The 27,521-nt window shown below is 31.2% G+C and overlaps 7 protein-coding genes across 10 annotated transcripts in view; 4 read left to right on the forward strand and 3 right to left on the reverse strand.

The window, feature by feature from the left end:
- The window catches only part of LOC122499148 (transmembrane channel-like protein 3), an 8,529-nt gene extending 6,228 nt beyond the window's left edge, over nt 1–2,301 (forward strand). For all 3 annotated transcript variants that reach the window (XM_043607282.1, XM_043607281.1, XM_043607283.1), the window contains exons 12-19: nt 120–269; nt 354–460; nt 598–893; nt 993–1,172; nt 1,261–1,381; nt 1,450–1,606; nt 1,766–1,952; nt 2,032–2,301. In XM_043607282.1, the coding sequence (XP_043463217.1) occupies nt 120–269; nt 354–460; nt 598–893; nt 993–1,172; nt 1,261–1,381; nt 1,450–1,606; nt 1,766–1,952; nt 2,032–2,152 (1,319 nt within the window). In that variant the 3' untranslated portion in view covers nt 2,153–2,301. The remainder of the gene's footprint in view (nt 1–119; nt 270–353; nt 461–597; nt 894–992; nt 1,173–1,260; nt 1,382–1,449; nt 1,607–1,765; nt 1,953–2,031) is intronic.
- A 209-nt stretch (nt 2,302–2,510) lies between these two features.
- LOC122499158 (pyrimidodiazepine synthase-like) lies at nt 2,511–4,608 on the forward strand. The gene is made up of 6 exons (XM_043607304.1): nt 2,511–2,912; nt 3,182–3,339; nt 3,471–3,635; nt 3,780–3,912; nt 4,016–4,134; nt 4,216–4,608. Exons 1-6 carry the CDS (start codon nt 2,888–2,890, stop codon nt 4,336–4,338), a joined length of 723 nt encoding a protein of 240 aa, XP_043463239.1. The 5' UTR covers nt 2,511–2,887; the 3' UTR covers nt 4,339–4,608.
- LOC122499155 (mediator of RNA polymerase II transcription subunit 23) lies at nt 4,468–11,753 on the reverse strand. The gene is made up of 21 exons (XM_043607301.1): nt 11,534–11,753; nt 10,827–11,071; nt 10,620–10,752; nt 10,357–10,539; nt 9,989–10,276; nt 9,680–9,895; nt 9,489–9,575; nt 9,153–9,355; nt 8,880–9,030; nt 8,535–8,793; nt 8,278–8,452; nt 8,027–8,190; nt 7,753–7,922; nt 7,386–7,540; nt 7,114–7,297; nt 6,559–6,943; nt 6,203–6,442; nt 5,923–6,082; nt 5,509–5,796; nt 5,048–5,254; nt 4,468–4,873 (listed from the first exon to the last, which is right to left on the reverse strand). The coding sequence occupies exons 1-21, from the start codon at nt 11,585–11,587 to the stop codon at nt 4,705–4,707; spliced, it is 4,116 nt and encodes a 1,371-aa protein (XP_043463236.1). The 5' UTR covers nt 11,588–11,753; the 3' UTR covers nt 4,468–4,704.
- A 269-nt stretch (nt 11,754–12,022) lies between these two features.
- LOC122499156 (beta-1,3-galactosyltransferase 6) lies at nt 12,023–13,617 on the forward strand. Its single transcript, XM_043607302.1, has 2 exons — nt 12,023–12,932; nt 13,007–13,617. The coding sequence occupies exons 1-2, from the start codon at nt 12,220–12,222 to the stop codon at nt 13,290–13,292; spliced, it is 999 nt and encodes a 332-aa protein (XP_043463237.1). The 5' UTR covers nt 12,023–12,219; the 3' UTR covers nt 13,293–13,617.
- A 248-nt stretch (nt 13,618–13,865) lies between these two features.
- LOC122499157 (inhibitor of growth protein 5) lies at nt 13,866–15,546 on the reverse strand. The gene is made up of 4 exons (XM_043607303.1): nt 15,251–15,546; nt 14,399–14,851; nt 14,169–14,326; nt 13,866–14,044 (listed from the first exon to the last, which is right to left on the reverse strand). The coding sequence occupies exons 1-4, from the start codon at nt 15,285–15,287 to the stop codon at nt 13,943–13,945; spliced, it is 750 nt and encodes a 249-aa protein (XP_043463238.1). The 5' UTR covers nt 15,288–15,546; the 3' UTR covers nt 13,866–13,942.
- Nucleotides 15,547–16,608: 1,062 nt separating this feature from the next.
- Nucleotides 16,609–25,287, forward strand: LOC122499234 (protein strawberry notch). 2 transcript variants are annotated; one of them, XM_043607435.1, is made up of 14 exons: nt 16,609–16,999; nt 17,862–17,952; nt 18,044–18,154; nt 18,301–18,531; nt 18,609–18,734; nt 18,805–18,945; nt 19,045–19,665; nt 19,754–20,079; nt 20,516–20,796; nt 20,921–21,300; nt 21,384–22,221; nt 22,317–22,883; nt 22,974–23,287; nt 23,361–25,287. In XM_043607435.1, exons 1-14 carry the CDS (start codon nt 16,997–16,999, stop codon nt 23,465–23,467), a joined length of 4,137 nt encoding a protein of 1,378 aa, XP_043463370.1. In that variant the 5' UTR covers nt 16,609–16,996; the 3' UTR covers nt 23,468–25,287. The 2 variants fall into 2 exon arrangements, with proteins under 2 accessions (XP_043463370.1, XP_043463371.1); XM_043607436.1 differs by having other exon boundaries at nt 18,044–18,142.
- An 88-nt stretch (nt 25,288–25,375) lies between these two features.
- On the reverse strand, nt 25,376–27,336 carry LOC122499239 (Golgi SNAP receptor complex member 1). The gene is made up of 5 exons (XM_043607447.1): nt 27,179–27,336; nt 26,456–26,631; nt 26,172–26,353; nt 26,012–26,077; nt 25,376–25,919 (listed from the first exon to the last, which is right to left on the reverse strand). Exons 1-5 carry the CDS (start codon nt 27,210–27,212, stop codon nt 25,682–25,684), a joined length of 696 nt encoding a protein of 231 aa, XP_043463382.1. The 5' UTR covers nt 27,213–27,336; the 3' UTR covers nt 25,376–25,681.
- Nucleotides 27,337–27,521: the final 185 nt, after the last annotated feature.

A 27,521-nucleotide genomic window follows, 5' to 3' on the forward strand; every position in this document is an offset into this window, starting at 1 on the left:
AGGAATTTATTTTCTAATAAATTTTGTAAATTAGATTTTTTGTTGAACTTATTTTTCTTAAATAAAATAAAGTAAATAAAATAAACATTAAATACATAATAAAAAATTATCTTTTTCAGAAACAACTGAAATGACGACTTTTGGGAATGAAAATGAAACCGAGTCTTCTTTAGTAGTCAAGGAAGTTACAGGATCGTATCCAATTATCTACAATAACAGATGTTTTGTAAAAGTTTGTGATCTTCCGTCTAGTCTCATAGAGGAGAGAGGTAATAACAAATTATTAACTCTTCTTGACGAGCTTGTAATTAATTTTTGTTATTTTTTAATTAATCTTTATTAACTCTCCTTAGAGACGTCTGTAATTCCTCTGAGTCTTGAGATTCGCACAAAACTTCGTCGCCTTTGTTGGGAGACAATGTTTGGTCAGGAACTTGCAAAACTGACTGTAATGGACTTGGTAAATTTCTTCTTTTTTCTCTCGAACTGAAATAGATATTAAATAAATTTTTACTTTATTAAATATTATTAGCGATGGAAAATTTTTAGATTTGTTTCAAAATATAATTTTTTCTGATTTAAAATCTCGTGTTTCAGGTAATGACAATACTGTCAGTTTTGACACTGGATTTTTTCCGTGCGATTTTCGTTCGTTACATGAATAGCTGTTGGTGCTGGGATTTGGAGAAGAAATTCCCACAGTATGGCGATTTTAAAATTGCGGAAAATATTTTATATTTGATTAATAATCAGGGTATGGTTTGGATGGGAATGTTCTTTAGTCCTGGATTAATTACACTGAATGTTTTGAAACTCGGCATTCTTATGCATATTCGATCGTGGGCTGTTCTCAATTGCAATGTACCGCATAAAGTAATTTTTCGTGCATCCAGGTAAGTGGAAAAGAAAATTGAAACAAAAGACTTTTACTTGAAAAATTGAAAGAGAAACTTTTACTTAATACCAATGTTTGAAAAAAAAATTATTTATAGGTCGAATAATTTTTACTTTGCTCTGTTATTGACAATGTTATTCCTCTGCGTTCTGCCTGTTGGATATGCGATAGTTTGGGTTGAACCATCTTGGCACTGTGGTCCATTTTCTCAGTACAAGAGAATTTATCATTTGGGAACGAAAACTCTACAACAGGCGTTACCTGAAAAATTACAAAAGTAAGTTGAAAATTTAAGAAAAAATAAATTTAAGAAATAGAAATATAATAATTTCTTTGAAATTCTAAAAGTCAATTTTTATTTGCAGAATTGTTGATTATATTGTTTCGCCGGGAATAATTATTCCATTGATTGTTTTAATGGCGTTAATTATTTATTACATGGTCTCCCTCACTGGATCGTTACGAGAAGCTAATAATGATTTAAAGGTAGTTTTTATTTCATAACTTTCCTTTTCTTTAAGGAAAATTAACATAATTAATAATTTTGTTTTCAGATACAATTGAGACAAGAACGCACTGAGGAGAGGCGGAAAATGTTCAAAATTGCAGAAAAAAGGCAGGAAATAGAAGAAACACCATTTACGCGATGGAAAAATATTTTACCATCCTTTATGCCTCCTAGAAAGGACACTGGAATTTCGATTCTAAAAGGTAATTTACTAATTTATTCACAAATTTTTTTTCATTATTGTGTGTGTTAATGTATTAAAAATATTAGAATACATTAGAAATATTGAAAATTGAAAAATAGTAAAATAAAAAGAAAAGTAAAAAAAGGAATAGAGTAATAGAAAAAGAATTTCCTTTCAGATGAAAATGAAAATCCGAAGGAGGAAAATATTGAATTACAAGTAGAACGAGCTCAAGGAATGTCTGTGACATCAGATCCTGGCGAAGGCACCGAAGGTGAATTGGAATCGTTACCTAATGATCAAAATTTACCTTCGAGTCGTAATGAATCTATTCGAAAATTGTGGCGAAAAGCAGCACTTTCCAGGTAAGTATAAATAAGTATCTAGAAAAAAAATTTTCAATTATTTCTTTTTGAAAAACGAGCTAATAAATTTCTTATCTAGTGTATCAAAAAATGTGGAGGAATTGGATTCCGATCTACCGGAAATTCGTATCAGTGTTACCGAGCTTGGAAGTGAACAATTGTCACAATCTCCCACTGAATCAGTTTTTGATGCTGAATAACTGAAAATATCACCTTGAAAGATTAATATTATTGTAACAATAATTGGCTCTTTCAGATTGCACTCAATGGAAATAAAAATGAAATAAAAAATTTATTGCAGAAAACATAACTCGGAAAAAATTAATTCATTAAAAGAGAATTAAATTTCACTAAAAAGATTATTTTTTCTTTCATTTTTATTCTTTTCCGTATTTTTATTTTACTATTTTTATTTATTTAATTCAAAATAAGTTTTCAAAATAAATAAAAATATTTATTATTCCTAGAGAATTGTTTATATTAAAAAATATTTTTTTCGTTAATTTCTGAAAATATAATTTTTTTCGAAGCGTCAATAATAGTAAAAAAAAAAGAAAGATAGAAAGAAAGAAAAATCAACAGTAAAATTGAAAGAAAAATAAATAAAAGTGGGAGTCACATTCTAGTTATTATCATTATTTGAGTTCCCCTCTAGACAACATCGACCCGTCAGACCGGCAGTGCAATTCCATTTGTGTTCGAAGTAACATCTCGGAAATATTCACAGTTCACAGCAAGTTTTCTTGACTTTAAAGAGCAATTAATGATTAATTGCTATAAGAATTTCTGGAATTTTCATATTTTATAGACCTTGATAAGAAAAAAAAGTGAAAGTTGCCATCCACGTCATTCAATTAATAAATCCCGGCATCAGAAGGATAACGCAGGGATTGAAACATTTCTTTAATTTCCAACTAAAAAGTAAAGGAGAAAATATGAGTTCAATTCATCTCTCTGAAGGTATATTAAATATATTTATTAATTAAAATTTAATTAGAAACATATTTTTTACACCGATATCGATCATTTAATTTTTTTTTTTGTGTATTTTTATTAGATCTGGATTAAATAATTTTTTAATTTCAATATAATTTGGAAAAATGAATCGTTTGCTAAATTAAACGAATCTTTCGTAATTTATAGCAATAATATTTTTTGTTATATGTTTAAGTTTTATTTTAACCAAGTTTTATCGAATTATAGTGAGTAAATTCTACTTTTAATTTCAGGCTCTGCAAAGCCGGAATTAGTGGAAGGAAAACCATATATTTTTAGTATGAAATTTTGTCCGTATGCTCATCGAGCACGATTGGCACTTTCATTCAAGCAAATCCCATACGAGATTATTAATATCAATTTAAAAGATAAACCAAAATGGTATTTTGACGTAAGTTTCATAGAATACTTTGAAAATAATTAAAAGGTTATTCACATTGGAATAGCTTTGTTTCGACACTTATTATTTCTCTCTCTTTCTTTTTCTTCACGATTAAAAATTCATATCTCATTAATATTCAGATCCATCCGAAAGGACAAGTTCCGGCTTTTATCGGACCGGATGGCAAAGTCGTCATCGAATCAGACGTGATTGTTTACACCTTAGATGAAATGTATCCCGATCCGCCTCTTTGCAATGAAGATACAAAAACTCGAGATTTGGAATTGATTGAAAATTTTGGAAAGGTGTCTGAAACTTTCGCTTTAATTAACTTAATGAAACTGGATGAAAAAATGTTTAATTTTAATGATTATTTTAAATTAACTAATTATGTGAAAATTAAGTAGAAAAAATTTATCGTTAAAAACGAGTCATTACTTATTTTTCAGATAAGTACCATATTTTCTAATTGCATTCACGGAAAAGATGATCGATCATTAGATGATATTGTTGGCGATATTACGCACCACTTGGAGGAGTTTGAGGAGGAGCTGAAAATTCGTGGCACTGATTTCTTTGGAGGTAAATTACCACATTTCTGCCTAAGGAAAATAATCTAAATATTAACAAAATTAAAATAATCTAATCTATATTTGTTTTTGTATTTCGAAAATGTTTAATTCAGGTGAGAAACCCGGAATTGTTGACATTATGATTTGGCCATGGGTTGAACGTTCGAAAGCTCTTCCTTTGATCTATAAACAACCGTTGAGAAATTTTGAAAAAGAGAAATTTCCCAATGTGGTAAGTAAAAAGTTTAAATAAATTATTATTTCTGACTACATTCAAATAATTTCCAACTTCTTTTTTTTTCTCAAATCAAAGATAAATTGGACCACAAAAATGAAAGCTCAAGACTTTGTTATCGAGAACGCAGGGCCTTATGATAAATTTGCCGAACTAATTTTAGCCTCAAGAGAGGGAACAGTCAATTATGATTCCTTCTAAAAAAAAAAAATTGTCTTCACGCGAAAAAACTTCCAAAAAAGAAAAAGAGTGTGATAAATCAATAATTAAATAGTAAGCCTTTTTGTGGAAAATAATTGTTTGCTTACACTTATTGCAGAAAGAAGACTATTTAAACATATCGAATATTTATTACTGAAAAATTAATTATTGACTCTTTTAACCTTTATCATAAATGCAACTTTATACAATTTGATTGACAATACAAAAGATTTCTGCTTCGAGTAATCTTCGCCTTCTTCAATTTATTAATAATTAAGATAAATTATATATCTATATATATAAATATTATGGTCATGTTATTAAAAAAAAGAAAAAAAAATGATTTTTAAAATTCGCCTGAAAAAATTATGCTGTTGGGAGCGTTGCTTGCGATTGTCCATCAGCTTGAATTTCCTCAATGTTGAGATGCGTGATGAAGCGAAGTCGCATTTGTAGAGCTGGCCTCAGTCTTCGAATTATAGATTCCACATCAGTCTTCATCGTATCGCCAACGAACATATACTTAATGTGATATCTAATTAATACGTAAATATGTAAGGAAATCGCTTCAATAAATAACTCAAATTAATTCAATTTTCTTTCTCAAATGTAGAATAAATTAAAAAAGGAATTACTAGAGAATAATATTATTAAAAAGCTGAAAATAACGAAAATGTAAACAAATAGAAATGTTTTGTGAAAAGGATACAGAAGATCGCAAACAGGATCCATGTAATTTAAATGAGCCTGAGATTTGTCCACCTGTTCCAACATTTCGTACAAATTGACCGTGAGTTTGTTGACACAGGCCGGTCTTTCAACGTTGAAACGTGCCAGAGTTGGTCCTATTAGATGACACGCGTAAAGCAATTGTTCCTCACTGGTGACAACAGGTTGTAGCTTTTCTTTCACGAATCTTGAAAAAGAAAATAAATTTTAGTATTCCAAAGAAGCACAAATAATCTTGGAATTTTATTTCTAAACAGAATTAATATTCGAAATGAATCGAAAATTAATTCGATATTACGAAATTTATTTTTGTTTTTAAAAAATCTTTGCTTTAAAATTTATTCCAACGAAATTCAAATTGAAAAGCAAACTTGAAAATTGATTCAACAATTAAAGAAAATTCTAAAGTAGATCTAAAAAAATAAAGTTGCAAATTCTCACTGTGGCAAAGTTGTGATTTGTCCAACTCCAGCGTGATGCCATATCGAATGGGCCAAGGCGAGCATATAACTGTATTTGTTTTCCAGTAGACCATTGTGCGTGGTGTTAAAATTAAAGAGCTGAAACGGACTTAAATTTCCATAAGGCCATTTTATCAACGCCGGTGTGTTGATCGTTTCAACAAGGCGATCGTAAAGTGCTGACCAATAACATTCTGGTAGCGCTGCCATCAATAGACCAACACAATTAATCCATAAATGAATTTCGTTAAAATTAATGATCGTGTATCTATAAGAAAAAGAGAAAATTTGATGAAAATTTTCAAAAATCGAACAAAAATAATTTATACAAATAAACAAATAAATTAACAGATTTAATTTTAATTAAATTAGTTTAAAAGAAAATCAAATTTACCCTTTGGCAACGACGTCTAGTAATGAATTAGCAACTAAATTTGGTGCCATTGGTAATGCCATTAATTCAACGCAAGTCACGTACAAGGCGTGAGCGGCTGAATTTGGAAATTCATTGAATCTCCAATCAGTGGCTGGAAAATTCGCAGTTCCCGACATTGCTGCAATTGAAATATTTTGTTGAATTGAAATTTTTAATATATTTGAATTGAATTGATTTTTGTTGTTGTTGAAATGAGAATTTATTTTGAATTATTTTTTATTAGGAAACTGAAACTTACTTTCGACGATTCTTTGAACGAGTCTAATATAATAATCGAGTTCAGGTACCCAAGTGATAACATCCTCCGTTGGTCTCGATATATACAAAGTATAAGCTTCCGATAGAGCCCAACCTGATGGTCTGATTTCCTTCAATGATCCCAAAATTGCCGATACCAGACGACGTTTTAAATTCGGTCTGTCTCGCAAATTTCGTTCATAATAATGCAAAGTATTGTAAAGATAAGTCACTGGCCGATCTAAAAACGAAAAAATATATAAATGAGAAAAATTAATTTTAGAATATCAATTTTAGAAAATTAATTTTTGAAAATTAATTAATTGAATATTTCTATTTTTGGATTTATTTTATTACCGTGAAACTTGTAGAGGCATCCTAGGTGTTCGAGGAGAATCTCCAAACTCTTGGACACGGGCGGAATTTCCAAATATCGATGAACCATTATATCGAATACAGGGAGAAATCGCAGGCAAACATTTCCAAAATAAACGGGTAAATTTTGATATTGTCCCGGTCCGCCACTCGTTTGCTCGACAATTCCCTCGGGTGCGAATTTTTCCGGAAATTTTCTATGAAACGCCAAATGTTTCTCGTGCCAATTTGATTGCTTCCAATGCTCGGGGGAATTTTCTCTAACAAATTCCTGAACCCTATTGCGAAATTCCGTGGCTTTCAAAAGTAATAATTGAATTATAAAAAAGCACACTTGCGCTTCGTTTCCTTCTTGCGTTCTCAGTGCCTGAAAGCAAATATTATACATTCTTTAAAAGTGAAAATTAATTATGATCAAAATTTCCAATTTCAAATAAACGAACTTAAAATGAATTAATATAAATTCTGTAATTAAACTTAAGGAATTTTTTTTAAATATAGTTGCAATTTAAATATATATACAATAAAAATACTCACCAAACAAAGTACTAGTCTGTCTATTGTTACTAGATTGTACTTCCAAATCATATCATTAATTGTGTCGACACATTTATTAACATGTTGTCCTCCGCCGACACTGTTTGAAAATTCAAAAACAAGATAATCGCAGAACTTTCGAAGATGAGCCGATAAAGCTCTTGCTCCTATTCTTTCTAGAATTCTGTAAGAAAAAAGAAAGTTTACAAAAATAAAATTACAAAATATTAAACAGTTTTCTTGAAAGAAAATTTTGAATAAATTTTTCATACTTGTAGGCAATTGGACTAATACGATCAGTATCAAGTATCATTTTCCAAAGAAGACAAAGAAATAGTGGCGGCGCACTGGGAGCTGTAAAATGGGCAATTATATCATTTTCATTGCTCATTGACGCCCAATTTCTGTATTCTTCCTCCACGGCTTTCTAAAAAATACAAAAAGAGAGTTTTTTACTTTATTTTTTTCTTGGAGAAAATAATTCAAAATTTATACGAATTTCTTTCTAGTGACCATAATAAAGAAACTGGAGTTAATTATAGTATCTTATATTAATTATATTATACTATACATAGTTAATTATAATTATATTATATTATTGATATCAAGGAATTGTGAAAAGGAAAAAAATTGTTTTACCTTTATTTGTGGCTTATTTTCCTTAGGCACACTATTCTGTTGGAAAAATTCGCTGAGAACAGGTGGAAAGCACTGTAGAGTGTGAACTGCCCATGAATGTGGTGTATTTTGCATAATTGTATTGAGCAATTCTTTACACCATGGACCACTTATTGAATCAGCTCCAGTTCCTGTAAATTTTTATTTTAATTTAATAATTTCTCTATAATTTCTTTTAAAGTTTGGAAAAACAATATTTTTTTAACTTTAAAAAATAGAAACTTAATGAATTTACCCGTCACGTGCATCGATCGTGCTAAAGTCAAAACCAAAGCCCTATTCAGTTCTTCCGATTCGGCGGAGACGAGAGTTTTTGGTTCAGACAAAAAGCGTGAAAGTTGAGGTTGCACCTCAGCAGAGCCTAAACCAGTTATCAATCTGAGAGCAGTACTTTCGACGCTGAAAGTAATTTTTAAAATTTTCCTTTTAATACAAATCGTTATATTTGGTTAAAAAAATTTCATAATAATAATTCTTTACATTTACCATAAGTGCAGTTGAGTTTGATTTGTTTGCGGTACAGCGGCGAGACTGTGAAGATGCGATAAAAGTTGTACACGATAATGAGGTTGAATGTGATGCATTCGATAACTGAACATTTCCAAAAGAGTGTACAACGTTCCCCAAGCGTGAGATTTAAAAACTTGTGGCAACAATTGTCCTGGAAGGAAAAATTTTATATTAAATCTCAAAGCAGAAAAGAGAAAAATTTGAAAATATTTAAAAATACTTGAAGCAATTACCAATGTAGCCTTTAATTCCTAAACTCTCAATCTCGGTGTAGACCAATAATCTACTGTACGTTTCGACGAGAGCTGGTGCCAAGGCCATATTACTTTTTGATTGAGCCAATTTAATTACATGCGTAACAATATGATGAATGAGACTCATCTTCGAGTGAACTGTGAGTGAATCTAAAATTGACATTGACAATGGAGTCGTTGGTCCATTGACGAGTGCTGCATTATTTTGCAAATTTTGCAACGACTGTTGTTGTTGTCCCTATACAGAAAGAAATACATTTTACATTCTGCTTTCTTTATTTTTTGATTTTCATAAAAATTTTAATTTAATTGAAATAAATTTACCTTTTGATTGCCTAGTATTGTATCGACAAGAGCAGCCATTGGTCTACTGAAACAATCTTGAGTCGTCGAGTAAGCATTGCACAAAAGAGCAATTCGATAGTCGGATCCCATACACAATTGAGTATTCGGTATTACTAAATGTTGTAAAAATCTAAAAAAAATTTATTTTAATTTTATTTAATCAGTAAAATCTAACTACTTCTAAATTTTCAAAAACAATTTACTTGAATTACTGGAAAATTTTAGTTATTTAAAATCGGGGGGATTACTCACTCGTGATGAACTTTGAGGGCGTGTGGAATTGGTCGATGAAAATTTGCGTGTTCACTGTGAGCTTTCTTCAGAAGATGAATCCAAATACAGGTGCTTGCCATTTGATGAGTGCAAAGTGGTTGAGTCAGATCGGGAACTGGGAAAGGTTCCGTCTCAGGATAAAGAAGATCATAAAGTTTCAGAGCAGGAAGAAAATTTGATAACTGCAGAAATTAAAATTAATAAATTACATATTAGAAACTTTGATCTTTCCAAATAAATAAATTATAATTACATATACAATCGTAAAAACAAACGATGTAGATTTTTTTTTAAGTATTTAGAACATTTACTCACCGGATTTCGTTGTATACTTCCGGAAATGAATTGAAGTAAAACCCACATCAAATGATCTCGTCCTTTTCTCAATTCACAACTCGCCAGCTATATTTTAAAGTTTAAAAAAAATCCTTTCTTAAATTCTGTTTACTTTAAGATCCAATTAAACTTCAGTAATAGTTATTGAAAAGAAAATATATTCAACTCACCCTGTCATGAATTGCTGTACAGAATTCGGAAAAAAATGCAAATTGAAAGAGCACAAAGTATATTAATTGTGAAGACAAATGCAGCCAAACGTAATGATTTGCTGCGGCTGTTCCATCAGTAGATTCCGAAGGCAATGGATCATTCTCGGATCGTTCCATGGCAAGAATAACAAGTTCCACGAGTTGTTCTTCTAAAGCTATACAACGCTGTTTATGCTATTTGCAAAAAAGATTATTTTTCAGTAGACAATAGAAAATATTTAAATTAAAAATTTAAAAAAAAAATTAAATTCCATTAAATGTAAATACCTGCTTTGGAAGTTGGAGCATAGAGCAAACCATATCACGACTGTAGGGCTGCTCCAAAACGTATCTCAACAATTCCGTTTGTGGCTTTAATAAATCCTGATCGTATGGAAGATTGCCCTTAAGGGAAAATTGCAAATTCTCACGATCCAATACCCAAGGATTTATTAAATAATCTGCGTAACCAGAATGCTCGACGACTGGTAACATTTTCGAATGTCCCACAATTGATACCATTTGTGCAGCGGGTCGAAAACTTTCCACGAAATCCGAAAGAAGCTTCGTCAATCTCTGAATTTAAAAAGAGGGAAAAAAAATTAATTTTATGTATTGTGCTTTTTGCAAAATTTTCGAAAATTTTAAATAGTTACCCAATGGGGCCATCGTTTATGATCGGGCGATGTTTTTCTTATTTCGTTAATAATAAATACTGCTGGCAATAGACAAGCGTTACGATCAAAAATATATTCAATTACATTCTCCAAAGCTTTCAATTGAGGTTGCACGGTTGTTGGCAGTCTTGTCGGAATTGTTTGAGCCTTATCTCTACACCCCTTGAATCAATTATTATTATCATTATCATAATTATATTTTTTAAAAAACTCAATGTTTTCTAATTATGTTTTTAAATTACCTTTAAAATTTCTCTAACACCTTTATAATCAACTCCACCGATAATATTTCGAATTAATGAAAAACACTTCACCCAGAAATCTTCTGCTTGATAAACAAGCTTATCACAATTGAGAATACATTCACACACTAATCTGTAAGGCAAGAGAAAATATTTTAAATTTGATTTCAAATAAAAATTGTAAATTTAAATGAAAAAAAGTTGTACCTAGCTGGCAAAACTCCTTTTGTAACTAACGTTTCCAACATTGAGAGCAATAATTGTAAACGTCTATGATTTGTCATTCCAGCAGCCAGAGAAAGAAACTGACGAACAGCACTTTCCTGTTGTTCGGCTGTTAATCCAGTCATTATTGTCGATAATTCCTTTTGCCATCCTGCTATTTTTTCACTTTCCAACTCTGCATTATGAACTATAACGCAACTGAACGCTTCTTCTATTGCTTCTACTTTCTGTTATAAAAAAATAAATTCAATTCTTTTAAATCTATATTTTGAATTTGATGAATTACTTAAAATTCGAACAATTTAAAATATAAATTCTTCAATAATTATGACAGTGAGAGATTTAAAAGAAATTATGGGAAAGTAACAAAAAGACAAATATTTAGTATGAAATAATTAATTATATGAATTAAATACTATTTTACCCTAATGAAACTTTGTAAAAAAGTATTAGTTAATTATTAAACATATAAAGAATAAATTTGTTTCAAGCGTTTTAAGAGAAAAAATAAAAGAACACCTTTTTTTATTGTTCATAACATAACCTAACAAAAAAATTTTGTTTGTTAAACTATTAACGAATTCTTTCAAAGTGTTGATTAATAATTAAATAATATTGTACAAAACACTAGTAAATATCATTTTCAGTTAATTTAGTATCGTAAATATTTTTAATAAATGACAACTCACCAGAATATCATGAACAATATTTAAAATTTGTGTTTCAGTGTTCGCTTTCTCCATTTTTTATTGAAAAATTTAATTCGCAGGACTTATAAAAGATGCATATTTATTTATTTATTAAACACACAAGTCCTTGTTAATATTTTTTTTCTATTCTTTAAAACAAAACTTTTATTTGGCATCAAACAATCAAACAACGTTTTCAACCATGTTGTTCAACTAATAGACTGTGAAGTTAACTACGAAACGTGACAAGTGTTTATACCGTTTAGACCACTAGACAATGTAGACAATTCTTACAATTTTTGTTGCTTACATAAAGTTTATTATGATTTTTTCTATTTTAAGTAACTTCGGTAATAAAAATATTAATCTACAAGGGATATGATAAAAAATATACTCTATTTTTAAATAAATTATCTTTACAGACAGGAAAAAATTTTAAAAGTTCAGCGGGAAATTTCCACCAATCTGAATTTGTCGACACCTTCACTCGATTGAACATAACCTTAAAAAAATTGACATTTAAATTTGTTTACATTGTCGGCTGCTACATTTTTTTTCATGATTTTTACCCATACTAGAGCATTAGAGTAATAAAATATTAAAAAATATTCACTTGGAATGTCACAATTGAAATCTAATAGATTTAGATACGTGTTAAGAATGACGAGAAGAAATTTATTTGACAAATGATGAAGAATCACCAATTCTCCATTCGGAAGATGATTTTAAGAAGATCGTACATTAAGATAAATATTCTCTCTCTAATTTTAATTATTTCAATTTTCCTCCTCTTTATTTATCTTTTCATGCCCTTTTTATGTTCCTCCAAGGAGCACAATTTATCAAAATACAACAAATCAAAATATCGCCTTATCGTTCTCGTTTTAAGTGGTATTGATCATTTGGAGCATCGCGATACAATCAGAAAAACCTGGCTTTCCGAAAAATATATTGATGTTAAATACCTATTTGCCTTGGGGACCTTAAATATTCATCCGAGTCAAAGAATCACCCTCGATTCGGAGCAACAGAAATTTAACGATCTTCTCTTTTTACCAAATCTTCAAGACACTTATGGAACAATAACAAAAAAAGTTCTTCAATCTTTCTTCCATATTCAGAATGAGTATGATTTTGATTTTATTCTTAAGTGTGATGATGACAGTTTTGTTCTTATTAGTCGAATATTGAGAGAATTGGAAAGATGGGAGCGAGAGGGAACGAAGAAATATTTATACTGGGGATTTTTTAATGGAAAAGCACAAGTTAAGAGAAGTGGACCTTGGAAGGAGACGGAGTGGATAATGTGCGATAATTATTTACCCTATGCTCTAGGTGGTGGTTATATTTTATCATACAAACTTGTTGAGTTTATTGCCAAAAATGCAGAACATTTAAAGTAAGTGTAGTAATTAAAATAATTTTTTTTCTTTTAATTAAAGAATGTTAATTAAAAAAATGTTAATTTTTTAGGCTCTATAATTCTGAAGATGTTTCCGTTGGCTTGTGGCTTGCACCAGTTGCAAATATAGAAAGAAGACATGACGTCCGCTTTGATACTGAATACCGATCCAGAGGATGCTCGAATCAATATTTAATTACCCACAAACAAACAATTGACAATATGAGAAATCTCCACGAATTTTTTCAATCAAATGGTATATTGTGTTCGAAAGAAATACAAAGACGAATGAGTTACCAATATAATTGGACTGTGCCTCCTAGTCAATGTTGTAATCGACAGTCAGGTATTCCCTAAGTTTTGTTTTTAGAACCATTTCTAAATTTTATCTTGACGTTATTTAGAAACATTTAATATCGATTAACTTGTCATTTTCTATTTCATCTGTTAATTTTTTATTTTTTAAATCAAATTTTTCAATTGATAGAAGAAACTTGCTTTGTGGAGTTTTCTCTATTTCCATTAGGCTTGTAGATAAGACATTTTTGTGATATTTAGTAAGTAATGACGATTAAAAATTAGGAGGAAGAAGCTCGCTATAGAAATAGTGTGTATTTTGTACTTGCATTTAGTAAAAATATTTATAAAGAAAAATAAATAACATTCATTACTTGAAACAATATTTCCACGATGAAGCAAAATTATTCATATTTACACTTTTCTGTATAATTCAAATATAATTTTTGTAAAAATTTCTATTTAGAAAGGCAAAGAGATTCACAGGATAATATTAGGTTTGATATAAATGAAATTCCAGTTTAATTATTTTTTAAATAAAAGCTTTTATTTTCTTATAATAAACAATTCTTTCTCTTAAAACGAAAACTTATCCTAAAACTGAAAATGTTTAAAAATAAAAAAATTTTAATATAAATATTAAAAAATTTAATACAAAAAATTTGTTAATTGCCTTTTTACAAATTTACCTAATTTTAATAATCTATGATTTATTTCTTTTTACGATCTTGCGTGCATTTTGGACAATACCACTTTCCTTTGGGTTTCGTTGTAAGTCCAACGCAAGTGAAATGGAACCATTCAATGGGACACTGTAAATAAACAAGAAAAATTCATTATTTTCAACGAGAAGGAAATTTTATTTCTGTGTAAATTCGTATAATTTCATAGAATTAATAGAATTAATCTAATTAAATATGACAGAAATTGACTTACGTCTGGGTTATCACAACCAATCATTTCGCCGTAAGAAACTTGATGACATAAGCAATATGTTGGCTCATTTGGATCAACTGGCATGTCTAAAACGTCCGCTGGATGACCTAGAGAAGCGTCTGCTTGTGCTCCACTACCAACAGCTCCAGTCGAAGTAGCTGCAAAATGAAACATTTTTTAATGAAAAAAAGGAAATTTGGAAAATATTTTATCTTTTAAGTAAATCTTACCCTTCTTCTGTTTCTTCCTCGCATTTTTGGTTTCATCTTCACTGCTTGCATTAGCAGTGCCCTTTTTACGTTTCTCCTTCTCTTTAAGTTTCTTTCGACCCTTTTTACTTGCTCCACTTTCTTCCTGTGCTCGACTACTGCTTAAAGCTTTATCCTGAATCTCAGCCTCAAACCTCGCTAAATCCGAGTCTAATCTTCGAATATGTTTATCGACTAACTCGTAAGTTTGAATTGCAAGTTGCACCTTGTCGTCCGCATAGGCTTTCGCTTGAGTGAACATATTTTGTATTTGTTGCAGTTGATCATTATTCTTATCATTTTGCTCTTCTTTCACAGTCTTTAAATAATCATCCGCTAATTTGTCAATATCTTTCATAAGAGTTTGTGCCCTCGCATCTAAATCTCTCATCAAGGTAAAATTCCTCTGCAACTCAATTGGTAAATGCTCCAAACCTTTGAAAGAAATAAAAATTAATTATCGAATTAATTTCAACTCATATTGATAAACAAAATTAATAAAATGTCAAAACATTGTCAAATATTATTTAATCTGTCAAATAATTTGCCCAAAGTTTATTAATTATATTATTTATTAACACGTTCGATATTAAATTTCTTTAAATTTATCCGTAATTTAATTTTGTATATATATAAAAGAAAATAAATTTTTAAATGTAGGTTAACATGGTTAACATATTTTAATTCAGTATACCCGCCATTTTATTTTCATGCTAATAATACTTGAAAACATATTTTAACTGTAATTGAAATGAGCAATATAGGCAGCAAACATGCACAAATGATTCATGAGGGTTGGTTATCCCTTTAGTATTGATTTATGGGGATACTCACTGTCTAAATAATGCTCCAAATACAAGGCTGTCGTCATTTTCACTAAGGTTAAGAATTAAGCACTTGTTGTATTTGTTTACTGCATTTAATCTTACTCTTAATTAAAGAGCAATTTCGTCTACACATTCTCCATATATTTGACCATTTTTCCTCAGCATTGTTATTAAAATACGTAATTGTCTTTTTTTAATTAAAAAAACACAATTTATTTTCTGTACTTTTAGTACTCTGCAAATAAAGTTAAAAAATTTCGTCAATTTTCGTTATAGGTTGGTTTTGAACGCGAACAATATAAACACAACGATGCGTCCTTTTTCTATGAAAATAATTCTTTCAAGGCTAATTCACATGAGGGGATAAAAAATGGAATTTTTAAATATTCATTAAGCGTCAATTTTTAATTAGATTTTTGAAAGTTGAATGAACCTTAAAAAAGAAAATTTTTTTCTCCATTAGTTGTTAGTTTTTATTTACTCTATATAATGGAAAATAAAAAGCAAATATGGAATTTTGATTATAAGAAATTCGAAAAAAATGCAAACAACTGCAGTGTTTCATGATTCCATCGGCAGAGAACGCTGCAGTCGCGGAACATGGATCGATCGCATCGCCGCCCCTTTGATTTTTAAGTCTAAATTTATGCTTCTATGTTAAAATTTGACATAATTAGATATTAATTTAGGTGGAGAATATTTCTGAAAATGTCCACGACTTATGAGAATTGTAAATATACAAAAATTTCTCCTAAAAACGCGTTATATTGGGAGTCCAATTTCGCGTTCTTTTCTTTTTACCGCGTATACTTTAAACTATAGTAACGATCAGCGCTGTATGTCTGCAACGTTGCCAAATCAATTATTGCAGTATCACCCGTTTCTCAACAGGAATCAAATAACTTTTTTTATAAATATAAAAAATTATTTTGTTTATTTAGCCAAACTACACCGTATTTTCGATTAAAAATAATTTATTTCTTTGATATTATTACTTATTTTCGATTTTCATATCTGATTATGTTGATTATTCATCTCTGAAAGAGTGTGCCAAGCAAAAGCATTTTTTTTTTTACTTTTTTTCTCTCCAACATCAATTATTTACATTTTGTATACGAAATGTCAGAAATGACATTCATACCCGAATGAGCATTAATTTGAAATTAAATTTATATTACATGGTAAAAATTAGAAATTTTTTTTGTGGCATATTTAAATATTCATGATGCTAAAAAAATAGAGGTTTAAAAATTAATTTAGATTTTGAATTTGTTCGCGCGTTGGTTAATTGTGAGTAGCGAGCGTGGGTGGTAAATTGAACAATCTGGCAACGTCGCAAAATTTTCATGGGTAAATTCAAGTGCAATGTTTTTGTATTTGCATCGTGGTGCACCGTGGGCCGGGCGAGATAAGATGGCGGCAGCCTAGACGACAAACGCGTTTAACAAGCACTGATATTTGCCAAAAATGAGCAGATCTAAACGCTTAATAATTAATTACATTGAAAATTAAGAATTCGTACAAGCCTCTGAGGTCGGCATACAACATAGAAACGCCATTCAAGGAAGGAACGCTGAAGAGGAAGGTCGTAAGTTTTCCCTTGTCATTCGCGTCTGAAGATCGCGTTCTTTCGACGGCAACGAAACAAATCTACGAGTTCCTCGGCAACCGGGTATATCAGCATTAATTGATTTTTAAATATTCGACAACGAGGTGTGAAAATCGGTTAAAGAAAAAGAAAAACACGCACACAATGGTGAGTAAATTCTTGCAATTTTTTGCACAACACCGGGGCTTTTGTACGCGCGATTTTTTGCTATGACAAAACGTTTTTCTAATGAGACAATAGCTTTATGTAAGAAAAAAAGCATGACTATATTTCTCCTATTGAATTTAATCAATTTAATCATTAAATTAGCGATGCTTTTGCAAATTTTTGATAGTTAAAAAAAATAGTTTTTTTTTGTTTCAAAGCACGCCGTTTTCCTTCATCCCTCCCATTTCTTTTTTTGTCTGCTTTTTTTTACCAAGATGTTTTTTATCGTAAAAGTGGAATGTAATTTTATTCAACCACAACGGTTTATAACTCAAAAAGCATGTACAAAAAAGAAAAATTAAAAAAAAGGAAAAAAACTTTTCTCTTTTTTTCTTGTCTTTTTTTTGTAATGCAAACATTTTTACAGTAATATTTATTATCCTTGCAATATTCCTCGCAAAATTTTTTGCAAAAAAAATTTTTTTTAAATACTTTTTTTTAATATATTTTTTTTTTATTTTTCACGTGCAATTTTTTTCGTTGATATGAACATAACCTTATTTCACATGCGTGAAAATAAGAATGGAAATGAGGAACCAGACTCACTAATTGTATTGATATGAATTTCGCCTAAAATTAATCTATTAATATATAATATTTTATTTATTATCAAAGTCTTGATTATTCTTTCGAAAATAAAAAAAGGACAATTTTTTACATTATTTATAAAAAAAAAAACAATGAATCAGCCTTGAGAATACATTAATAAAAGTGATGTAATACGATTAAATTAAAAATAATGTAAAAAAGGGTGAATTAAAAAATTTTCTGAATTGAAATTTTTTTTTTAATTTCTTTTTAGGCGACGACTAGATTTAAAGAATCGGTGAGCGAAGAAAGTAGTGGTAGTGACTTTGACGAAGATGAAGATCCTGACAAGATTGAAGTTCCTGGTAATTTATTATTTATTCTATTTAATCGAAAGTTCACAATTTATTTAAGTCGAATAAATTATGCAATTCATTCGCTTTATTGATTTTTAAGGTGGAGGTAAAGATCTCGCGACAGTTATAGGAAATGCAAACATAAAGGACGAGAAACCACTAGATATACCACTAAATCCAGAAGATTCAAAAGACACAGGTGCAATTAGTGGTAAAATTATTATTTTTCATTTATTTGATTATCCTTTTTGAAACATCTTATTTTTTTATGATAATGTAAATAAAATTGAATACTTTTTTTACTCTGCTTTTTTCTACTTTATTTTTTTAAAAAAGGAAATTTTCCCCTTCTTCTAGCATTAAATCAGAAATTTGGTGGTAAAATTCCCGGTGGACTTGTAACAAAAAATGCAGCACCCGGTTATGAAATGGTACGATTACCAGGACCACAGAGTGGAACACCTAATTTTATGGGTCAAAATCAATTAAATCAAATGGGTGGACTTCCACAAGGGGGACCCTATGGGGGATTCCCGTCTGGACTTCCAAATATGTCGGGTTTTAATCCTGCTGCATTCCTACAGCAATGTGAGTGAATAAATATATTTCTTTTGAATTGAACTGGAGATTTTGAATTTTGTTTTCAATTTGTTTTTAATTTACAGCCATGGGCATGGATTTAAATAATCTTCTGGGAGTGATGGGAATGTCTGGTATGAACATGGGAGTCAATCCATTCATGCAATTATTGAATCAAGGAGTTATGAATCCTAATTGGGCTGGTCTCACTGGTTAGTTGAAAAAATAAAAATGATAACAACTATAATAAAATTTTGTTTAATTTTCAATTTTTCTTTCAAGGCAAAAATCTGCAACAAATGTGGATGAATCCTTTGGATCCGAGTAAAATGGGCTTACAACAAGGTATGCAAGAAGAGGAGGATGTTGATGACGAGGAAATGGGAGTTGCCGAGACTTACGCTGATTATATGCCGACAAAACGTACGAAATAAATTATAATTACCGAATTTAAAAAAATTGATTTTTTTAAAAAATCGCAATTTTTTCAATTTTTTTTAAATGCTAAATTTTCCTCTACAGTTAAATTAGGAAGAAAACATCCAGATCCCGTCGTTGAGACGGCATCATTGTCGAGTGTTGAACCAACGGATGTTTGGTACAAAATTTCGTTACCAGAAGATACGATAAAATCGGGAGCATTATCTGCTCTGCAACTCGAGTCTATAACTTATGCTTCACAGCAACATGAACAACTCCTTCCCGATGGAACACGTGCCGGTTTTCTAATTGGTGACGGCGCTGGTGTTGGAAAAGGTCGCACCATAGCTGGTACAATTTTTGAAAATTATATGAAGGGCCGAAAGCGAGCGATCTGGGTCTCTGTGTCAAATGATCTCAAGTATGACGCTGAACGCGATTTAAAAGACATTGGAGCTGGAAAAATAGACGTACATCCGTTGAATAAGTTCAAATATGCGAGGATAAATTCGGCTGTAAATGGGAATGTGAAGAAGGGCGTCATTTTCAGCACATATTCTGCATTAATAGGCGAATCATCACAAAGCGGTGGAAAGTATAAAAGTCGACTAAAACAATTACTTCAATGGTGCGGAGAGGAATTCGACGGACTGATCATATTTGACGAATGTCATCGAGCGAAAAATCTCTGTCCTACCGGGAGTTCTAAACCCACAAAAACTGGTAAGAAACTTTTACTATTTTTTTATCTCTTCTCTTCTTTTTTTAATTCTATTAAACGATTAAACGATTTGAATAAAACTTGTTTCAGGTTTGACGGTCTTAGAAATTCAAAATAAACTACCGAAAGCCAGAGTAGTTTATGCCAGTGCAACGGGAGCGTCAGAACCAAGAAACATGGCCTACATGGTAAGACTTGGAATGTGGGGCGAGGGAACACCTTTTCCAGAGTTCACAGATTTCATTACAGCCGTTGAGAAGAGAGGTGTCGGCGCAATGGAAATTGTCGCTATGGACATGAAATTAAGAGGAATGTACATCGCTCGTCAGCTTAGTTTTCATGGTGTTGGATTTAAAATAGAGGAAGTTCCGCTGTCAGACGATTTCACAAAGGTCTACGATCATTCCGTCAGATTGGTGAGTATTTTTTCTATTTTAAAATTTAATTTGTTTGTCCAAAAGTAGCAGGATTGACACGCAACCTGAAAAACCTGGAAATGTCAGGGAATTTTATAAACCTTGAAAAAACCTGGAAAAGTCAGGAAATTTTGATCGAAATCCTGGAAAATTGTTGTTTTCTAAAGTTATTGTGTTTGTTCCTGAAATCTAATTTCACTTAAAAAAAATAATGATTAAATATTTATTTAATCGCATAATTTTCGTTTTAAAAACCTAGAAAAATTCCGTTTTTTAACCTGGAAAACCTGAAAAAGTCAGGGAATTTGAAAAGAGCAAAGTAGTCTTTTTGTACTTTATTTGTCTTTGTGTGTCTCTATTTATTTTTATGCGTTTTTATTTTATTTAAATATTTTTTTACTTTTAATTAAATAATTAAAAAATTTGTCTGCTTCAGTGGGTGGAGGCTATGCAAAAGTTCCAGGAAGCGGCCGAATTGATTGACGCAGAAAATCGCATGAAAAAAACAATGTGGGGACAATTCTGGTCATCCCATCAACGTTTTTTCAAGTATTTATGTATCGCTGCAAAAGTAAAGCACGCCGTGTCCGTGGCACGCGAGGCTGTAAAATGCGGAAAGTGCGTCGTTATTGGTCTGCAATCAACGGGCGAAGCACGCACTCTGGAGCAACTGGAGCGAGATGACGGCGAATTGAGCGACTTCGTTTCTACTGCAAAGTAAGCTTTTTATATTTTTCTTTGGATTTTTGAATTTTTAATGTCTCTTGCCTATTCTTATCAGATTTTTAAATTAATAAACGGTGGGTGAAAGTATTTGTTTTGATTTTTTTTTTTTAAACAGAGGAGTACTGCAGTCGTTGGTTGAGAAACATTTTCCGGCACCCGATCGCAACCGAATCCATCGAATAATTGGTGATTTGCCACAAACTCAAAGCGTAGCGGAAGTCGAGAATGTAGTGGAGAACGCGAGTGGATCCGGCGGTGGTAGTAGTAGTAAAAGAAAACCAACCCGTCAGGCGGCTCAGAGAGCTTCGAAAAAAGTTCGAGCCTGGTCATCGGAGGATGAAATTTCAGAGGAGGAGCGAAATGGAGGGCACAGTTCCGGCTCTGAATTCAAATTAACTGGTAGCGAAAGTGAGGAGGACAATAAATCCGACGAAGAAATAAGTAATCCAAGTTCTGATTATAATCCATTTGACAGTGATAGCGACTCTGACGTAGGTAAGAAACGAAACTAAAACAAACTTTTAATTTAACGCTATTTTTTAATTACAATTTTTTATTTGTAACTATTTTTGGTTTAGATCCATGGGACAGGAGAAAGAAGAAATTGAACAAAAAACAAAAGAAACCAGTCAAGAAACGTCTAAGTACACAAGATAAAATTCAATCGATGTTGACAAGTAAAACGTCAAATAGCAAAAACAAACGAAATGGCGATACGGCTACAGGAAAAGGTGTCGGTCCCTATGGTGTCAATACAGCGGCTGTTCGAAATCAAGCCCCTCCTCGTAGTTCTATAGAGCGTGCCTGTAGTATGAAGGAGGAACTTTTGGCACAAATTGAAACTCTCGGTGATCGTCTACCACCAAATACCCTCGACCAATTGATTGATGAACTCGGTGGACCGGAAAATGTTGCCGAAATGACAGGCAGAAAGGGAAGAGTCGTTCAGACGGAGGATGGCGCAATTCAATATGAATCCAGATCCGAGGCGGATGTACCACTCGAAACGCTGAATTTGACGGAGAAGCAAAGATTTATGGATGGCGAGAAAACAGTTGCGATTATATCGGAAGCAGCCAGTAGCGGTATTTCCCTGCAAAGTGATCGACGCGCTCGTAATCAAATGCGTCGTGTTCATATTACTTTGGAATTGCCCTGGAGTGCTGATCGTGCAATACAACAATTTGGTCGTACACATCGTTCGAATCAGGTCAATGCACCCGAGTATATTTTCCTAATTTCCGATCTTGCCGGTGAACGACGTTTCGCATCGATTGTCGCCAAACGTCTCGAGAGTCTTGGCGCTCTGACACATGGTGATCGACGGGCGACTGAGACGCGCGATTTATCGCAATTTAACATTGATAATAAGTACGGACGCTCGGCACTTGAGGCCACTATGAAAACAATTATGGGGTAAGTTTTATGATTTATATTTATTTATAAAACTATATTGAAATTCTTATTATTGAAATTTTTGAAATTCTTATTTTCTGTGATTTTTTTTGCAGGTATGAACAACCGTTGGTTCCACCACCACAAGATTATAGAGGAGATTTCTTCAAGGACGTCGCTGACGCTCTTGTGGGAGTGGGATTAATTTGCAATAGTGATAGTATGCCCGGTGTGTTGTCGCTCGATAAGGATTTCACAAATATGTCCAAGTTTTTGAATCGAATACTCGGTATGCCGGTCGATTTGCAAAATCGACTTTTCCAATATTTCACGGACACGTTGAATGCGATTATTACGACTGCGAAGAAGACAGGGAAGTTTGACATGGGAATTCTCGATCTTGGCACTTCTGGTGAAAATGTTCGGAGAGTGAGATTATTTAGATTCCTGAGGAAGCACGCAACGGGTGTTGCACCAACAGAATTGCATGTCGTGCATGTAGAGCGAGGAATGAGTTGGGCAGAGGCCACTGACCGATGGTCGGAACTCTCCGGAGCTAAGGAAGGTTTTTACTTGAGTCATCAAGTGAGAAACAGCAAACAAACTGCAATTCTCGCGGTTGCTGTAGACAGTGGGAAGAAGAAGGCCGAGGGCAAGAAAGATCAACTTTACATGGTCTATAGGTACGACACAATCCTTTCTTTTTAAATAATTTTTGACTCGACTCTCGAAATAGATTTTTATTTTATGAAATTTGTCAATTTGTTTTTCAGGCCAAATACTGGACTACAGTTGCGTCAGGAATCGTTGGGCGAACTAGAGAAGAAGTACAAAAAAGTACCGTCCGAAGAAGCTGAATCGCACTGGACCCAACAATACGAATCGTCGGTGAATACATGTTCGCACGCCTATTGGCGAGGTAATTGTAAAAATGTGACACTCGGTCAGGAATGCGAGGTTGGTTTACGCAGGAGATCCTACAACGTCCTTGCCGGCTCTGTTCTCAGCGTCTGGAGTCGTGTAGAGAGCGTTCTCGCCGCCCGCTCTGGACACAATTCAAAAATGCAAGTCGTACGACTACGTACCGGTGAGTATATTTTCCCGTTCATCCAAAAAATAAAAAAAAAAACACTTTTCACCATTTCCACCTATTTTTACAGATGAGGGTCTCAAAATTGTTGGCACACTGATTCCAAAATCGTGCATAGAAGCGTTACGTGAAGCACTGTCGACAGACGCCGAAAAAACTGAGGAGCAGACGTTTTAACTGGATTGATCTCGAAAAGTCGATATATATATATATTTGAAAAATCCTACTCCCCCCCAAAAAAAAAATGTTCAAGAAAAAAATGGAGCTTCGAGGGTAAATGAAATTTATTATTGTAGTTAGTTTCCTTTTTTTTTAATTTTGTTTTTTTTTTCTGGTAATGAAGGTTTTTTTAAAAAACACCTTTCAAACCGGACAATATCTCTATTATACATATTATATATTTTTTTTATTTCGCGCTAAAATTTTTAATTTCAACGAGATCTAGTATTGCTATACATAAATTTATAAATATATAAATATTATAAAGAAAAAAAAAAAAGTTGACGTAGGATGATCGATCCCGAGCGACCCATCATCTCGGCTGTGCCCTATTTGAAAAAGAAATTAAAAAAATTGTATCCTCAAAATGGATACAGAACATTTAGATTTCATTCTGTTTAATTTTTTTTTCTCTTGAATAAAAGAATTTGTAAATTTTTTTTGCAGTTAAAAAGAATTCACTGACAATACTTTTGATGAGTTTTCAATATTAAAAATCTTAAAGAAAAGCACAGGGCTAAGAAGTCGCCCACTTAAATAATAATTAGAAGTTTGCTGTTTATTATCAATACCTATATATTGTCATTATTATACTGTTATTATGCTAGAAATATTTGAAAATCGGAAGTAAATGTTGTCGGCATAATACAGTACTGACAACAAGAAGCTACTATTTTTTAAAAGTGATTTTTTAAAAGTTTAAAAAAATTTGTTTTCAAAATTTTTTTAAACTATTTTTTATACAATTATTTTTCAGAAATATACACTTTTTTGGGTATATTTTTTTCTGTCAGAAAATGATTTGAAAACGAGAGAAGATTTTATTATTTGGAGAATTCAATAAGAAAAAAAAATAGATGGCTTAATGTTTGTGACCAGTACTGTGCTTCGTATTTTTTGATTATAATTTTCATAATTTCTTTTTTTACATACAGTATTACGATGGTCAGGGTACATCGCACTATTTAAAGAATCTTGAGCTTTTTTGAACGGTAAAAATTTGAATCGATTTTTTTATTTGTCGATTTAGAACATGTGCCGTTTTTAATAATTGTAGAACACTTATTTTGTAATCTTCATAAACAAACAGGTGGTTTGCATACAAAATCCCTGATTGTAAGTTTCATTCGAACAACGTGTGTATGCTTTTTAGCCATATTCAAAAATCACCATTCTCTCTTTCTCTCTCTCTCTATCTCTCTTTTTTGTCATCAAGATTACTACTACTATTGTTAGCGTTTACTAGAAATTGACAAATGCATACGATGATATATTTATATTCAAAGATATAGTGTAGGGATTGAATTGTACACTGAGTAGATGTTTGTGGTCATGTTTGTAACGTTTGAACGGAATATTACTTTTATCGAGAGTGTTTTTTTTAAGCGTGACAAAGCTGGTTTCAGTGAAAAATTTTCGGCAAAAAGAATAAATTGACAAATTGTTCAGATTGATCATGCTAGTAATTTTGGAGAAAAATATTGTCTTTACTTATAAGAGAATTGTTGAAAAAACACTACCAAAAATTGAAGAAAATAAATTAATTATAAATTTGATAAAGTAACATATCTAGACAACCAGTATTGACGCGCTTTCCGTGAGACGAGAAGTGTGAATCTGGTAAAAATGATAGTTAATGAAAAATTTTTTCCGTTTTTAAGACGAATACGTTGGTGAGATCTTAAAAAAAACAAGTCGAAGATGCTATACATATATATATGTATGTAACATATACATGTATAAATGTATCTGTAATAATATACCTTAGCTAAAACGTCTTTTGCATTTTACATTACCCTTGAAAAATATCCAAATTTTTACCAATTAATTCCAATTTATTTTCTCTATAATAAAAAACGAATCATATTTTTTTCATAGATGTTATAATTTATTTTTTTCAATTAGTCAACAATCGTGGATTATGTATTAAAGACGTTCCACATTCTATATCTACAGAGAGTATAAAATCTGTACAATTCACATTCATATTTTTTTGCAGTCTTGCATATTTTTTTTTCATTTCTGTCTGTCTCTCAAAAACAAAAGAAAATTCATACAAATCTAAGTCATGAAAAATGCACTTTGACTTGAAAATTGAACCATAGCCCGACAGTTTTTTTTTTAAATAAAATTCACTTTGGTTTAACAAAGGGAAGAAGCTTTTTTTTTGTTTTAATGGAAAGCATAAAGAAGCATTAAAAATGTGCAAAAACCAATAACAAGACCAAGAATCACAGAATCTCTCCTCTTACGTAAATGTATCCTTTGAACTAAACTATTTACTGCTGGAAAACGATTTGAAATGTCGTTGAATCTCGTTTGAAATCTTTTGAACGTTTGACGTTGTGACATCAAATGATCACGTGTTTCAATAGCAATACTGATCTGATCGTTTATCATACGATCGGAACTAAAAAATACAAATTTGATCATTAATATAATTAAAAAAATATTCAATAATAAAAAAAGGTACATATGACAATAATTGACAAATTCACTTACTTATGCAAATGTTGACTTTCTTTAAGATACATGTCTCTGCGATTCAAGCCACCAGATTTGTAATTGCTAAAAAAAAAATTGAAAAAAAAAGTTCAGAAATTTTTTATTAATTGAGAAATCATTTTTATAGAAAATGAATTGATTAAAAATAGATTCTTACTCAATTTCTTTGTGAATATCACCCAAAAGATCTTCACGATCCTTTCTTGCCACAAAATTATTTCGTATTTTATTAAATTCCAGTTTATAATCTTTCAAAATATCCCTGTGTCTTTGCATTGTATGCAACATTGCGGCTCCATTTGGTTGAATTTCACTCATTCTGTCATTTAATGATTTTAACTGAAAATTATCCAAATTGTTTAGTTTTCTTCTTTGACCATAAAATTTAGGTTAATATTTTTCAAGTTAGAACTGCCAATGTAAAATAAGCAAATTAATTACCTTGGACAGAAGATTTTCAATTTCCGTGGCCATGTTTTCGAAAACATGTTCCTCATCCAATAGTGGAACTGTATCAGCACTGGCATGACTCGACGCTGTGTTTACTCCTAATTTACTGAAAGCCACTAATTTCGCATCAATTTCATTTTCCACATGACGTGCTTGTTTACGAAGATCTAGAAAAAAAATTGTTGACGTGGTTACTTTGGTAAAATTCTAATTAATCATACTTTTATACTAATTTAATTTTACATTAATATTCTCAACTATTTTCACAGGGAAATTTCTTTTTAGTTTAGTAATAGATCGTGAAAATTGCATATTCATTTAATTATATAGACAAAAATATTCTGATGCAAATAATTGCAGTTTTTCTTTTCAAAAAGAAAATGTATATAGTCGATTTCTTATTTATAGTTTATAATTAATATTTATAATATTAATTCATATTTAAAGAGTTTATAAACGAATTAATATTTCATGTTCGGAGTTTAAAAGCAACAGGTAATAGTTTATTTTGAAAGTGTGATAAAATGCAATACGTAGTATTCCCTTGTTTTTCTGTCAAAATCAACAGTTCATTCACTTTTCTTGAAATTAGGTAAATTCTCATTGTTTACTAATCAAACTTTTTGCTTCGATTAATAGAAGACTTAAAAATACTATGACAGTCGATAGTTGTCAATCATATAGGTAAAATTATTCATAAATTAAAATAAATACCTTCCCAGCCAACAGTTCCTAGTGCGGTCGCCATTTGTAAAAAAATGTGTGGTTATGGACAAGAACATTAAGCTTCATTTCTATAAACGTCACTTTTAGTTTATAAAATATTGTAAAATTATTTTCCTTTAATTTCTATTGTTTATACACCTGATTAAGTACACAAAAATCTTCTTTTCTTCGGAATCATTGAAGATTTATTTAAAAATAATTTATTTACTCCAAAAAGAAAATATATACAAAAGCGGTAGCGGCTTAATATTTATTTTGAATCGTCATTAGTCGGTTGGTTAAAGAATAGTAATTTCTTGACGAATCAGAAAAAGTTTTAATTTTCGTTTTA

The sequence above is a fragment of the Leptopilina heterotoma genome, unplaced genomic scaffold (assembly GCF_015476425.1).
Source record: "Leptopilina heterotoma isolate Lh14 unplaced genomic scaffold, ASM1547642v1 Lhet_166, whole genome shotgun sequence".
NCBI lineage: Eukaryota > Metazoa > Arthropoda > Insecta > Hymenoptera > Figitidae > Leptopilina > Leptopilina heterotoma.

Excerpts from the sequence above, each read along its gene's own strand:
- LOC122499158 (XM_043607304.1), top strand. The coding sequence starts at position 2,888 with ATGAGTTCAATTCATCTCTCTGAAG. Across the intron at positions 3,636-3,779 it reads TGATTGAAAATTTTGGAAAG|ATAAGTACCATATTTTCTAA; the intron begins GTGTCTGAAACT and ends CTTATTTTTCAG. Across the intron at positions 3,913-4,015 it reads TGGCACTGATTTCTTTGGAG|GTGAGAAACCCGGAATTGTT; the intron begins GTAAATTACCAC and ends TGTTTAATTCAG.
- LOC122499155 (XM_043607301.1), bottom strand. The coding sequence starts at position 11,587 with ATGGAGAAAGCGAACACTGAAACACAAATTTTAAATATTGTTCATGAT. Across the intron at positions 10,277-10,356 it reads ATAAACGATGGCCCCATTGG|AGATTGACGAAGCTTCTTTC; the intron begins GTAACTATTTAA and ends TTTTAAATTCAG. Across the intron at positions 9,356-9,488 it reads GAAGTATACAACGAAATCCG|TTATCAAATTTTCTTCCTGC; the intron begins GTGAGTAAATGT and ends TAATTTCTGCAG.
- LOC122499156 (XM_043607302.1), top strand. The coding sequence starts at position 12,220 with ATGATGAAGAATCACCAATTCTCCATTCGGAAGATGATTTTAAGAAGA. Across the intron at positions 12,933-13,006 it reads AAAAATGCAGAACATTTAAA|GCTCTATAATTCTGAAGATG; the intron begins GTAAGTGTAGTA and ends TTAATTTTTTAG.
- LOC122499157 (XM_043607303.1), bottom strand. The coding sequence starts at position 15,287 with ATGACGACAGCCTTGTATTTGGAGCATTATTTAGACA. Across the intron at positions 14,852-15,250 it reads TTTGGAGCATTATTTAGACA|GTTTGGAGCATTTACCAATT; the intron begins GTGAGTATCCCC and ends TTTCTTTCAAAG. Across the intron at positions 14,045-14,168 it reads TTGGTTGTGATAACCCAGAC|TGTCCCATTGAATGGTTCCA; the intron begins GTAAGTCAATTT and ends GTTTATTTACAG.
- LOC122499234 (XM_043607435.1), top strand. Across the intron at positions 17,953-18,043 it reads TGACAAGATTGAAGTTCCTG|GTGGAGGTAAAGATCTCGCG; the intron begins GTAATTTATTAT and ends TTGATTTTTAAG. Across the intron at positions 18,532-18,608 it reads TGCTGCATTCCTACAGCAAT|CCATGGGCATGGATTTAAAT; the intron begins GTGAGTGAATAA and ends TTTAATTTACAG.
- LOC122499239 (XM_043607447.1), bottom strand. The coding sequence starts at position 27,212 with ATGGCGACCGCACTAGGAACTGTTGGCTGGGAAG. Across the intron at positions 26,632-27,178 it reads AGGAACTGTTGGCTGGGAAG|ATCTTCGTAAACAAGCACGT; the intron begins GTATTTATTTTA and ends TTTTTTTTCTAG. Across the intron at positions 26,354-26,455 it reads TTGAAAATCTTCTGTCCAAG|TTAAAATCATTAAATGACAG; the intron begins GTAATTAATTTG and ends GATAATTTTCAG.